Source organism: Sander vitreus, chromosome 4 (genome assembly GCF_031162955.1).
Source record: "Sander vitreus isolate 19-12246 chromosome 4, sanVit1, whole genome shotgun sequence".
NCBI classification, from domain to species: domain Eukaryota; kingdom Metazoa; phylum Chordata; class Actinopteri; order Perciformes; family Percidae; genus Sander; species Sander vitreus.
In genome coordinates, this window is record NC_135858.1 from 12,393,293 (window position 1) to 12,407,701 (window position 14,409).

A 14,409-nucleotide genomic window follows, 5' to 3' on the forward strand; every position below is an offset into this window, starting at 1 on the left:
GTCATAGAGTGTGAGTCAAAGAGTGAGGAAACAGAATGTGTATTTTGTGGCAGTGTGGAGATGTGTGCAGTGTAGATACATATGCATGCATTTTAAATTATGCTCCTTACAGTGTCTTTGCTCTCTGCTGCCAAGGGATTAGCAATAGATTTTCAGGATAGAGGTGTTGGCACACAACTGGCCCAGGCCTGCTTTGGCAGTGAGAAAATTAATCTAAGACCTATTCTCTGTCGCATCCTAGAGAACAAAAGTTCTCCCACCAAAGTGATTGTGTACAGCATGACGCTATAACAAACCTCACTCCTGTGGGATTTCAGTTCTCCTCTGTTGTACTTATTGTCATGTTTTGAGATATGACCGTAGCCAGGGCTTTGAGGCAAACAAAGTTTACTATATATCCTCAGAATTCACATGTTTTCCATCCTGTAAAAGAATACTAAAACAACAGTATTTGTATAGTAGTGATGAGGAAGTTGTTTTTAGAGCTGTTTAATAAATCACGTTTTTCAGATTGTATCAACCAACAGCAATTATGATACACACATCTGTATTCAAGTGGGTGCCAATATAGTTTCCCACCCTTTGCCTTTCATGACATTCATCCTTTGTTTTATTTGAAGTGGCAGAGCCAACAGGGGGGAAGCCGGTGAGGGATCATGTATTTGGCTAGCAAACCTTAAAAACTAAAAGGTATTATAGTTAACTCCAAACACTTCAGTGGAGCTGCTCTGCGACCAACAATAGGTAGTCCATATCCACGATGTTCCACTTCTGGGATTGTGGTGGTGCTGCCGGAAATTCTGCCGGATGACACTCTTTTCGGCCGGATGTCCATTACCTTCCACTTTCTTTGTGTTGTCATTTTAAATTCCGGTCGATTTATGAGGACTATGGTTAACTGCTCCTCAGATCTCTGCAGGGTAAATCCAGACAGCTAGCTAGACTATCTGTCCAATCTGAGTCTTCTGTTGCACGACTAAAACAAATTTTGAACGTACACATGTTCCACCAAAACAAGTTCCTTCCCCGAGGCTATTTTGCAACGGCACTGTGGCTTCGCTCTGCGCTTAGCACCGCCCAAGACGATTGTGATTGGTTTAAAGAAATGCCAATAAACAAGAGCACGTTTTTCTCCCATCCCGTATTGCTGTTTGGACTAGCCAGACCCTCCTCCGTGGCACTGTGGAGGAAGATCTGGCAATGTGGTTGTACTGGGCAACGTAACAAAGTATTTATTTGTGCACTACAGTGATTAAGAAGAAGGCCATCAGTGAAAAAGAGCATATGTGCTCAGCAGAGCTTCATTAGGTCAATAAGGTCAACATGTACACACAGTGAGAGATGGGTGGGAACGGATGCAGACCCCCATAGTGATTCCAGTCTGCCAGAAACCTGGTGCCAGGTGTCTGAGTTTTATGGGCTCAGCATGAAAGCAGCGATTACTCCGCCTGTCTCCTCCGATTTAATACCCGAGCAGCACAACACATGGAGAAAGAGAGAGGACACACAAATGTATCACCAAGTTAATCTCATTATTTTAAGGCACAGTATATCGACAGGCAAGTAGTGTAATTGATCTATGAATAGAGCCAAGACAAGGTGCACGTCCCTGCTGCCACATTTCAGTCACACTAAGGGAATCAGGTAGATCAGTGGGACCGGGTCATTGCAGAGACCAGCCACCTGATACCAGGCACCATATGCTTTCTTACTCAAAGAGAAAGAAACATGGATGTGATGTTTCAACGCTTCAACTTTCTGCTGCAGATCCGCTGTATTTGAGAAAAGCTGCTTTTAGCGCACAGTGCCACTCATTTCTGGCATGTTTGAATTTCTAGAAACAATTTCATGATGTTTTTATGCATAGCAAAGTGTTCCATTTTGTATTTGCTGAGCTGCTTTTATACTACACTACATGCAAATGCGGAGGAAAAACTGTGCAGAGGTGTCAACACATCGCAGGGCGCAAACAGACAGGGCATGAAAGGAGAGGGAAAACAATCTGTATCTGTTGTATGTTAATATTGGAGGAACTTGTCAGTTTTGATGTGAAACAAAATATACACAATTATCTCTCTTTGTTGCGCGCGTGCACACACACACACACACACACACACACTGGATGCTCAACCTCATTTTATTTATGAAGATAAATGTGAATTTCTATGAGTGTGAGTCTGGCTAGAAGCTGACACCGTGGTGTTTAGTGAGTGAGAGAAAGCCAAGAGTATTTCTTTCCTTCTCTCTTGCTAATGTAAACTATTATAGTAGCTGATTATTCCTTTTGGTTGTTTATTATAATAATTGCCACTTTTGACAGCTCACTAATCACACACTAACACTAACATAGTAATGCCTGCATGCACAGGAATGTTTAGCCATTTCATCTTTTTAATAATCTTTAAATGAAAATGAATGTGATCCCACAAGACTTTAATATACATGGATACATTTTAGGATTTGTTCAAAGAAACTAATGACTGATTCTTCACCCCCATTGCTCATGATCATATCAGAAAACTGAGTCTGTACCTGTCATCCCTACAAACGTTTCTGGAAGTTGGTGTCATGAAATCGACAAATGAAAGTGAAAACATTAAATATTACAATTCCTTTGGGGGCTCAGCCTGTCAGTCCCCTTCCAATCTCTCTCACTTTGACCAAACCTGGATGAGTACGACGTAAACACAGAATCAGCCGCAGCTCTGGCTCTTAAAATGTTTTTTACTAAATTCATTTCACATGTGTATGACTGCTTCCCATGAGCCTGTATCATAAGTAGACAGTGATTAACAGTGAAGAGCACACACTCCCTGTTTATTAAGACTGTTGTGTAATGGGCTCACAGCCAGAGCTGCCGGCTGTGCCCACCCCACACACTCGTTCAAGAGGATCACTGATACCAAGCTGGTATGCAGATAATCTACCCAGCAAAGAAAGCAAAACATGTTGGTAATCTCTGAGGAGACAGATATGCAACACATCAGGGAAGCAGAGCTAATATCAACCAAATCATCTTAAATACTGATAAATACAGTGTAAAGTTCTGCTTCACTCTATCTGCTAGTTCACGCGTATTCTATGGTAAATGGACATTTTTGGTAATGAAATTATAGATATGTTAGATATGTTGTGCAAAGGCTTGAATGGCATAATGGTTAAGTAGTTTTTTTGGCATGCATGGCCTCACTCAATTTTATGTCAAGATCCAGAAGTAGCTCCTTGTCAAACTTATTCTTAAATTCAAACTGTGTCTAGCTGCGTAGAAGCTCATGAAAAGGTAGGGAATAAATGTCTACACGAACAAGACACATTTGTTGGATTCATTCTGCCCTGTTAGACACGTCAACCTAGTCCCCTAAATATCTGTGGGTGGCGCTGGGGGAAACTGTCACTTGCCTCATTTCTCTATGACAACAAGGAAACCAAATATGTGTCTCTCACTTTCTATATTCAGCTGTTTTTCAGTTTATCTAATTCATCATCTTTTTGCAAACAGAAAATCTAAAAAATGTTATACCGGTATGTATGTTGCAGGCTTTAACATTTTTCTTGCTTTCTGTCTTTTTTTTTAGGCTCAAACCTCAAGGTAAGGAAGTGAAAACAATCAGCAGAGGTCAAGTTTGGACCAGATGATCCTTTGCCCTGACTACTACAAATAACTAAATAACTTTCTCCTGGATTAGAAATCACCACTCTGAAAAGTGCCTACAGCATCCAGCTAGCAGTAAAGAAGACTAATGCTCATCAACCTTCCCTCCAAGCCTTTCTCCAGAACACTGCCTCTCATCTAAGCTTTGCGTGAGCTGAGAGAGCAGACAACATGGCGCTTAGCTCGCAGCCGTGGCCTCCTCTGCTTTGGCTGTGCATGGAATTGCTTCTTTCCTTTCTCTCGCCCATACATGGCAAAGAATGTCCACATTTGTGTGTATGCGAGATCCGCCCTTGGTTCACCCCCCAGTCGACCTACAAGGAGGCTGCCACGGTGGACTGCAATGACTTGAGGCTCACGCACATTCCTACCAACCTGTCCGCAGATACTCAAGTGTTACTGCTCCAAAGTAACGCCATCTCTCACACCAGTGGAGAGCTGGAGGCGCTGTTCAACTTGACAGAGTTGGACCTATCCCAGAACAACTTTAGCACTGTGGAAGCTGTGGGCCTCACGAGCATGATCCACCTGACCACCCTGCATCTAGAGGAGAACCAGATCAGCCAACTACCAGACCACTGCCTGGGAAACCTCTCCAATCTCCAGGAGCTCTACATCAACCACAACCAGATAAGCTCCATCTCCCCTCGGGCATTTGCAGGCCTGCACAGTCTGCTGCGCCTTCATCTTAACTCCAACAGACTCCATGTCATAGACAGCCGCTGGTTTGAAGAAACACCTAACCTTGAGATCCTTATGATCGGGGAGAACCCAGTTATTGGCCTCCTAGACATGAACTTTAAGCCTCTAGGAAGCCTGAGGAGTCTGGTCCTGGCTGGCATGGACCTCACTGATGTACCAGCGAATGCTTTTGTAGGTTTGGACAACCTTGAAAGCATTTCTTTCTATGACAACAAACTGGTCAGAATCCCTCAACTGGCCCTTCAAAAAGTTCCCAATCTGAAATTCTTGGATTTAAACAAAAATCCAGTTCACAAAATCCAGGAAGGAGATTTCAGGAACATGTTACATCTGAAGGAGCTGGGCATCAACAATATGATGGAGTTAGTGTCAGTTGACCGGTATGCTCTGGACAACCTACCAGAGCTGACAAAGCTGGAGGCTACTAACAACCCTAAGTTGTCCTATGTGCATAGGTTAGCCTTTAGGGACATGCCCTTCTTGGAGAGCCTGATGCTCAACAATAATGCTCTTACTGCCCTTTACCAGCACACTGTGGAGGGGTTGCCTAATCTGCGGGAGATCAGTCTGCATAGCAACCCATTGCGATGTGACTGTGTCATTCAGTGGATGAACTCCAACAGGACCACCGTGCGCTTCATGGAGCCCCTGGCCATGCTCTGCACCTCCCCACCAGAACTCAGAGGCCGGCGGGTTCGAGAGCTAAGGCTGCTGGAGTCCCTGGAGCAATGCCTGCCCCTCATATCCCACAACACATTCCCCAGCCACTTGAACCTTGAGTTGGGCATGAGTGTCAGTCTCGACTGCAGGGCCATGGCAGAGCCAGAGCCTGAGATCTACTGGGTGACTCCTCTTGGGACCAAAATCACAATAGACACTGTGTCAGAGCGGTACCACTTGAACAATGAGGGGACATTGCGGCTGTCTCATGTTCAAGTGGAGGATTCTGGTCGTTACACCTGTGTGGCCCAGAACACAGAAGGAGCTGACACACGAGTCGCCACCATCCGTGTAAATGGCACTTTGCTTGACAGCGCCCAGGTCATGAAAATCTACGTCAAGCAGACCGAGTCACACTCAATCCTGGTCTCCTGGAAAATCAATTCTAATGTTATGTCCTCCAACCTGAAGTGGGCCTCAGCCACCATGAAGATTGACAACCCGCACATCACCTACACAGCACGGGTCCCTGTAGACGTTCATGAGTACAACCTCACACACCTTCAACCTAGCACTGAGTATGAGGTATGCCTCACAGTCTCCAACATCCACCTGCAGACACAGAAGTCCTGTGTTAATGTGACAACACGTAGTGTTACCTTCGCCCTGGACCTGTCAGACCAGCACCCGAGTGCGGCTGTGCTGGCTGTAATGGCAACCATGTTGGCCTTTCTCAGTCTGGCGACCGTGGGCGTCTACGTTGCCCGCAGATGGAAGAGAAAAAATTACCACCACTCTCTGAAGAAATACATGCTGAAGACTTCCTCCATCCCCCTGAACGAGCTTTACCCTCCGCTCATCAACCTGTGGGAGGCTGATGGTGAGAAGGACAAAGACGGCAGTGCAGAGGGAAAACCCTCTCCTGTTGACACCACACGTAGTTACTACATGTGTTGAGGATTCAGTAAGGAGGCCCAGCTGCCTCTCCAGCAGCACAAACAGACACACTTTTGCCATTTTGGTGCAAAAGTCCGATAAAGTTGCAAATGTTTTTTTCTATCCTCAGCTTTGCTATTAAGAGGCAGAGTGATGAAGGACAGGATTTTTTATTAGTATAGCGTATCGCCTTTGTTTAATTCTTTCTATCTCTTAATTGTTTTGGGCTCTTCCAAGATGACAGCTGTATTTAGCCTCCAGGTTGTCTTAGTTGCTATGCTCTTGTTTCTGTGGTGCATTTTTGACTCACTTTCGTTTGGGTTAATAATACAGCAGCAGGGGCCAGTGGTCTTCTTGCAGCATTAGTAGAAATCAGTGTTTCTTTCTCCGTTTTGTAAAACAGGTAATCTGTTGTGCACTGATAGATAATGGAGTTTGTATGAACTTCAGCTAAAAGCTGACAGTGGGGTTTAGACTTGTTAACTGTCGACTGAATGTTAGCAATTGTGTGGTAATGTTGTATCAACTATTCCTTCGAACTTTTTGATTTAAACTGCAAGAGAATAGGATTTTTAGTTTGCTGATAAATGTGACGTTAATGCTAGAAATACAAATGTTTGTTAAAACATTTTGAGTCTTTTTACTAAGGTGCACTAGAAACTTTTTGACCCTTTCCCAGTTTAGTCACTTATTTTGCTAGACTTTTTTGCTAATTGCTTAGTTTATTATTTTCACATGCAATCTGTATGCTGAAGAAGTTACAATAAATACTTTTTGGTTCTTTTGCAGACATTTGGTCTTTTTTCGATTCCGGTTATCCTCTCACTCCCTGGTGATACATGCTGTTGGTTTCATGTGAAGTCTTAATCGCATTTCTTAGAAGAACTTAAACCCATCTCAGTCCAAAACTGTCTAAATCAGCTTTACATCATCACAGTGCTAACTGCCCTGAACCATCCTTACAGACACAGCTTATACTGTGTCAGCTTAACATCTCGGGTATGAAAGAAACATACTGTACGTACACGTGAGATAGATACAGACAGATTTCAGCATGTGCTGCCCTCTGGTGGATGCTATACTACAACTACATAATAAACCTGATTTATATGGTTGTCACAGAGGTCAATAATGCTAAAACAGAGTAATACTGTAGCAAAGTAGCACCTTGAGGTTTAGAATCAATAACTTAGTCTCACATAGCTAGAATTATCTCCATGTGCTGTGTCAGCTAAACCTAAAGTTTCCCATACAAATTCAGTGTAACATTTTGAGTCACATTAAAACCAAACAACTTTTTTTTATTATGGGTAATTCAGAAACTGAGTAATTTTCAGGCTAGGGACATTCTATGAAACAATTCTTGAAAGAAAAAAAAGAAGAAATCATTAACTTCTAATTAAAACAGCCAAATACACACACAAAGAGAAAGACAAATGGGATTCTTTAGGATACCATTCGTCCCAGATTTATCAGTGATTGCAAACATTATATTACAATACTTGACAATAATCTTGCAGCAATTGCAGTGTCATTTTACATCAGATTTATAGTTTATATGGACTTTTAGTCTGTATTTCAGACAGCCCGTTGGCTGATAATGACAACCTATACAATTGCTTGCAAAGACTTTTTTGACATTTTACAAGACCACACTGATCTTTGCCACTGAAAAGTTCTTCGACCAAAGCAGAAACAACGACTTGAGTTATTCAGTGCTCTCTCCGCCTGTGCTCAGCGGCCTAAAGAGAACAGAGACGTAGAAACAACTGCCTTTCCTATTCATTTCTTTAAAAAAATATAAAGTTATAAAATTTTACATTTCTGAGAATACCTGCTGGAATGGAAGACATTCTCAATGAAATGACACATAAGAAAGCCTCTATGAAACCCCTTTCAATGGTTTACTCTACAACCAACACTTGAGTCAGAGAGCAGCTGGAATAAAGGACTCTGTGTTTAAGACAAGCAGGTCAGGTCAGGTCAGCGGTGCCCTGGGAGAGACACAGCGGAAACCAAGATTAGAGGCTGCGCTGTCCGGAGTGTTCTGACTACGAGCGGCACATCGGTATCTGTAACAGTAAGACTGCAGGAGGGGGAAAGAAGAGAGGGAAATTTATTACAATACAATAAATTCATTTTCTGTTGACTGTTGTCCTCTCCACCCTCACATGGTTTATTCATATTAAACAAACCAGATCAGCTTAGGACTTATTTTGCATACAATTAGTCACATTCCCATGGCAATCAATTCTGGTGGTAAGCAAACTGCAATGGTCAACAGTAGGCGGCTCAGATAGTGTTGCAGATAAAGTAAATGTACGATATGCGTTGGTATGAGTCATCTGGTACTCTCCATTTCACACTTTTCAAGTTTTTTAAATCTAGAACAAGTAGAGCCACTGAACAAGAGGCCAGGTGACTGTGCATGGACAGAAACTACTTTATCCTCACAAACCAGGAAAAAAAGGAAAAATAGGAGAGGCCGCATTTGTCCTTTGTAATCAAACAGGTGGAGAGTAATAGAGAGCACTATTTCTTCCTTTGGAAATGCTGATGTCAGAGCTGTTGTTGCCTGGATTAAATACTTGCTATTAAACAGGTTTGCACAACTAGCCAGAACTATTTTGTTTTCACTGATCTGCTCACATTACAAAAGTACATAAAAAAAAAACGGCCAACAGTTCAAATATGTCAGTAGACGTTCAGACTGGTGTTTCTAATTTCATGTTTGGTAATCAAGATGTTGAACTTGTTTTTTTTTTTAACAAAAGCTATAGAGCATGAGAAGCATAAAAGTAGTCGTCTTCTTTACCTTGTGGCACATGTATGACCCTCCCTTCTTCACCTTGTCTGTGCCCGATGGAGGACCAGTCTGAAAGAGTGAAAATTGAATAGATATCAGAGCAAAACCTGGAAGACTGAAAAGCTTAGAGGTAATGTGTTCTTACTGGGTTGTGTTGCGGGTCTGTGGTGTGATGCACATTCCACCAGTCTGAGGTCCATTCCCAGGCATTCCCCACCATGTCATACAGACCAAAACCATTGGCAGGAAAGGACATCACCTGCAGGGTACGGGGAGAATAATGTCACATTAACCCAAATCGTATTAGAAACTTGAAACACTTGTTTCTTCTGAAAACATGGAAGATATGTAAGCTGTATGTACTGCTGTATGCGCGTATTTGTATAGCATTTGCCAGAATGAGCATGCGACTCTGAGGGAACTTTCCAATAACTGTCAAATACCGATTATTTAGTGTACAATCTGGATTTACAGGTAGTGTCATATGTTTTTTTTCTATTGCCCAACATGCCAAGCTGCTTAAATGAGACAGTAATAAAAAAAAGCATGTTACATTTGTGTAATTATAATCAGTGAAGCATAAAAACTCAACTTCCTTCAATTTGAGAGCATATATTCATGGTTGATACCTCTTGGGCTTTAAAGTTCCCTCTGTAGAGAAAGAGATCAGATTAATATTATCTAATGGTTATCCATTTGATCTCTAGAAGCTGTGAGCTGCTGTTGTGACTTTATCAACTTCTGAAATGAGCTCTTATCTCCAGCACCTTTCATTTCCTGTAGATTCTATAGGCAGCGGCTCGATTAAAAACCTTTTTCCACTTTTGGAAAATGGCTCATGAGCACAGTCACTCACATCATCTCTAACCTGAAATATGATGCACTTTAACACACCCATGACTATGACATCTTACCGGTGAAGTTTTGATGTATCCATCCTCTGCAGAGTTATGGTGGGGGAAATCCCCCTGCCAGAGGTTGGCGTAGTGTTGCCCTTTCGGGTTCAACTTGTTTCCCCAGGGGTAAAGTCTACAAGCAGGGGCAGTGCATCAGGAAATTGACATGGCACATTAGCATATTTTACATATGAGTAACTATCATACCTGTCTTCAAGGCCGCCCCTGCAGGCATACTCCCATTCTGCCTCTGTGGGAAGTCTCCTGTTAGCCCAGGTGCAGTAGGTGACTGCATCTGCCCAGGACACATGTAGAACAGGATGGTCCAGCCTACAAAAAAACAGATTTAAAGTTAATTACTGAGCTTGTATTTGGTTTATCAGTTTGCTTTTGCCAAAAGAAAAAACCGTCATAATGAAATAAAAGAAGTGGCAGGTGAGAAATTGCTTTTGTATCAATATTTAAAAGTTCTCGTTTTCAAGTCTGTTTTAAAACAATGTTCCTAAGCCCATACGTACATCGATATGGCTTTTGGTTGTTTTAATTGTTCCTACTCTCCATGTGTCTCCAGTGTAAGTGATGGGAAACAAAACCCACAGTCCTTGTTCTGTGTTAAAATGCATTTTGAAGTTCCGGTGAAGCCCACATGAGGCTCCAACAGTCTGAGTTAGACTCCTCAAGTAGTTCAAACGTACTGTCTTTTCAGTGCCAAATTCCGGCATTTCACAGACAACTGACAACTGTTTCCTTGAAGAGTTGCAGTGTGTGTGTGTGTTTGTGTGATATGGGGGAGAGGGGGGGGGGGTTGTACACAAAAAGACCATAACTTTAGAAGAACCATCTTGATTCATCCCACTTAAACTGATGAAGCCTTATACTTGCTTCAGCTGAATTTTAAAGCAAGGACTGTAGATTTGGTCTCCCATCACTTACACTGGAATCACGTCCAGTATGGAGAGGAAGAACAATCACAGCGACTAAAAACATATGGACATGCAAGAATTGAAAAAAAAATGTGAGCCTTCTATTTAATTTTAAAAGACAGGTAAAAATGGGTATTTAATGTTTCTAGTAAATGTGGAGTGTCCTTCTACCTATCTGTGATGTTAGAGTCTGGACCATCAGGGTGTCTCCAGTTGGCCCCTTTGACTGGAAGCCACCAGGGGGCAGCAGCCACCTAATAACAACAACGTGGTGTTAACAATGGTTACTGTCTGATATTATGCTTCTTTCATACTCTTCATTCCATTTTCTCTCACATACACACGTCAGAATTGCAATGGTACTAATGGTTTCCAGTATTGCCCCACTGCACATGGCAGCTGAGATGAAGCAGCAAACTCCCTGCTGTCTGTCTTTCGTCTGTGGGAGGCCTGCTGTGCTCAGGCCTCTTACAACCAATCTGTGAACATTGTCAAACCCAGGGGCGTTGGACTGGGGGGAAAAAGGGGACTGATGCCACGTTCCATTTACCTCGGAACTCGGTTTTAACGAGGTCAAAGTCGGAAACACGCCCCCTGACCTCGAATTTACGAGCTCGGAACTCGGACAACCTTGCAGTAGCCCGAGTTCAAAATCCAACATGGCTGCCCCCTGTATCAACAGTTGTGAAAGCTGCAGTAACATAAAATTATAAGCACTTCGGTCTTATTTGTGTCACTAAATCAGTCGTTCACACAGGCATGTCTAACTTCTATTTGTGGACATGTTGTTACGCTGTTTGCATGCACAAAAAACGGCATAATGCGTTGTTATCAACTGGTATTGCTAACAATAGCTAACCGGGCTAGAGCTAATGATGAAAATGAAAATCCGACTTTTAAATAGTACGCATTCAACTCGGGTATGACGTCATTCCCAGCTCCGGCTTCTGAGTTCCAAGGTAAATAGAACGCGGCATGAGTACCCAGGGCCCTCATGTGAGGAGGGCCAAACATTTACTAGAATGATTAGCAGTGGATGCGGGGAGGGGCCCATAGAAAATGCTTTTCTACAGGGCCCAGAATTTTGTGCTACACCCCTGCTCAAACCTCTTAAATAACAGTAGTAAATATCTCTATGTCTATGCAAAGCTGAAAATATGAGCGGTCCTAGGCTGGCAGGTTTACAAGATTAAGCTTAGTGTACATATATATATAACTCTGAAGATGTTCAAATACATCATGGTAGGAGGAAAACAAAACTGTTAACTTAGGAATGTTTATTGTATTAGATAAATACCCTATTATAACGAAGCAGCACTCTCTATTACTCTTCCTGCTTCATTAATATGGTAAAATGCAAATGGTTGTGTGTGTTGTTTGTAAGAGGTGTCCTCATGAAGAACAACTATCATGGTGTACACACATGTCTGAAGTATTTCTACAGGGCTCCAAAAGGATGAGGCCAAAAAGCATGGCACTAACAATGCATATGAAGCATTGTGTAGCGTAAGAAAACGTGATTTGTACAGCTATGCCGATAGTTGAATAATTACACTTACTGCTTGGGTGATTTGGTTTTTCACACTCTTGCTCAAAATCCCCTCGAATACAAATGAGTCACCAAATTTCTCTGCCTAAAAACATAAAGATAAAAATGCAATGAGCAGAGGTGATGTCTATTAACATCATAACATTGAAATTGAAATAGCCAAAGATTTGCTTTCATACCAATTGGTTTGATTGATTGATTGATTAAATTCATTTCTAATGTATTTAAAGATACAGCTTGTGTTTTATTCTTTAGATACACACCTCGCTAATGTATCCTGTGGCATTGACAAAGCTCTGGAACTGTTGGTTAGTGACTTCCTGGATGTCCATATAGAAGGAGTCCACATGCACCAGCCTCTGAGGGCCCTCGCCATCTGCAGGAATACCTGGGTTGTCCGTTCCCATCAGGAACTCTCCTCCAGAAATCAGCACCATCTGTATGCAGGAAATTAACTTTTTTTTAACTTTCTCACAAGCACCCAAGCCGTCCAATGAATCTCTGAAATTTGTAGAAGGTTACAGAATTAAAAGGATTAAGAGTCAGGCTGGAAACTTAATCTATTCTGAGTGCAAAGACAGGTTTGGGTAGCCTAGAAATCTAGACGCACCCTAGCGGCAGCAAATGTATAAATATGCTCGTCAGGCTAAGGTTTGGGAGTAATCAGACCACTAGGCTGAACAATATCTCCATAAACTCCAGTGGCTATGGTGGCCCTGAGAGGCCACAACACGCAACAAAAAGAAAACGCACACAAATAAACCACAACACTCAACATTAAGAAAATGCACACAAATAGACCACAACACGCAACATAAAGACAACACATGCAAATAAACCACAACAAGATTTTATTTGCATGTGTTGTCTTTATGTTGCGTGTTGTGGTCTATTTGTGTGCGTTTTCTTAATGTTGCGTGTTGTGGCCTCTCAGGGCCAACGCACAAAAACGTCAAAAACATATAATACTATACCATCATATCAACAGCAATAAAAAGGTACAACACATTAAGAAATAAAATACAATGACTAAATGTATTAAATAAAAAAATACACCTTGGGAGAGGAGATCATTATTAAGTCAATTTATGTAGGCTATAGCCCAATATCAGATTACCGGTTGGCTAGTTACATATTTGTGCTATTTAAATGCAGTATTACTGCAGCTTTTAAGCACATTGGATTAAATGTTATTTTTCTTTCAATATGTCCTACATGGTAGCACCAGATGTCACCTACATTAAATTAACTGTGTATTGTGCAGGGCTTGTCGTTTAATATTGCATGAGGTTTTTGCAGAACTCAGGGAACTCCCATGCCTTGAACTGACCCTGAAGCAGTCAGACTGCATCTGTAGGATTGGCAAACCCTGACCGTCTCTAACCAAAGCCACAAAATAACAATCTTATTGGTGCTTGTTGAGGGACACACTTGAGCATAAAACACAGTGTTCTTTCCTCAGAACCAGTTGAGTGTTATCTATAAATAATCGCAAACAAGGAAATAGAACTATTATGGTAGTCTATAAATATTGTATCAACCGAATGCCACAAACATGAAGTCTCTCTCTGAAACAGTCTAAAACGGCACTGAAAGCCCTTATATGGAAGATGTCGACACGTCAGAAAAGTGCATGTTTAGTTTATCTAATGTGGTCTAAACGGATGTCATTCTCGACCTCTGTGTCTTATCTTTTAGTTGAGGTTCAAAATATTTGTGAATAACATTTCAGGATTCATTATCTGGTGGATCATTGAGCAATGTCTCAGTAGGGACCTTTATTCAATGACTTCTCTACTGTGAACTGTCTTTGTTCTCTGTTTTTAGAAAAGCCAGCACCGATGCATTACCTGACTTTGTATTTTCGTCTCATCTCCCTGAGCCTCAGGCGGCCTCTCATTGGCGCCTCTTAAGTATTTGTCAGCTGGGTCTGCAGCAGCTGTGCTGTCCTCCATAGGCTCCACAGCAGCGGCTCTCTTCAGGTTCTCACAGCCGCAGCCGGCTGCTCCCTGCGGGGCGGCGGGTTCTGACTGAGCCCCGCATGAACCCTGAATACACAACACATCGTTCACACAACCAACGATGAAAAACAAGGCTAAACAGCTCACCATTCTTGCAGGACTGTTCAAGATCTGCTCATATTGTTGATACTCTCACTTCCGCAAAGTCACGGGGTCAGTCAGCTGGCTGCGATGTTAGAAAATGTAACTCTTTCCTGCCCGAAGTTAATATATATTATGTTTATTTATATTTAATGTTATATTGTATATTGTAAATATAGCAGA

The 14,409-nt window shown here is 42.1% G+C and overlaps 2 protein-coding genes across 2 annotated transcripts; one reads left to right on the plus strand and one right to left on the minus strand.

The window, feature by feature from the left end:
- The first annotated feature begins 3,582 nt into the window (after positions 1-3,582).
- On the plus strand, positions 3,583-6,730 carry LOC144516756 (leucine-rich repeat neuronal protein 1-like). The gene has a single exon (XM_078248339.1). The coding sequence runs from the start codon at positions 3,824-3,826 to the stop codon at positions 5,969-5,971; it is 2,148 nt and encodes a 715-aa protein (XP_078104465.1). The 5' UTR covers positions 3,583-3,823; the 3' UTR covers positions 5,972-6,730.
- A 500-nt stretch (positions 6,731-7,230) lies between these two features.
- On the minus strand, positions 7,231-14,301 carry sumf1 (sulfatase modifying factor 1). Its single transcript, XM_078248340.1, has 9 exons — positions 13,975-14,301; positions 12,388-12,561; positions 12,135-12,209; positions 10,747-10,829; positions 9,860-9,982; positions 9,671-9,785; positions 8,902-9,015; positions 8,766-8,825; positions 7,231-8,036 (listed from the first exon to the last, which is right to left on the minus strand). Exons 1-9 carry the CDS (start codon positions 14,233-14,235, stop codon positions 7,929-7,931), a joined length of 1,113 nt encoding a protein of 370 aa, XP_078104466.1. The 5' UTR covers positions 14,236-14,301; the 3' UTR covers positions 7,231-7,928.
- Positions 14,302-14,409: the final 108 nt, after the last annotated feature.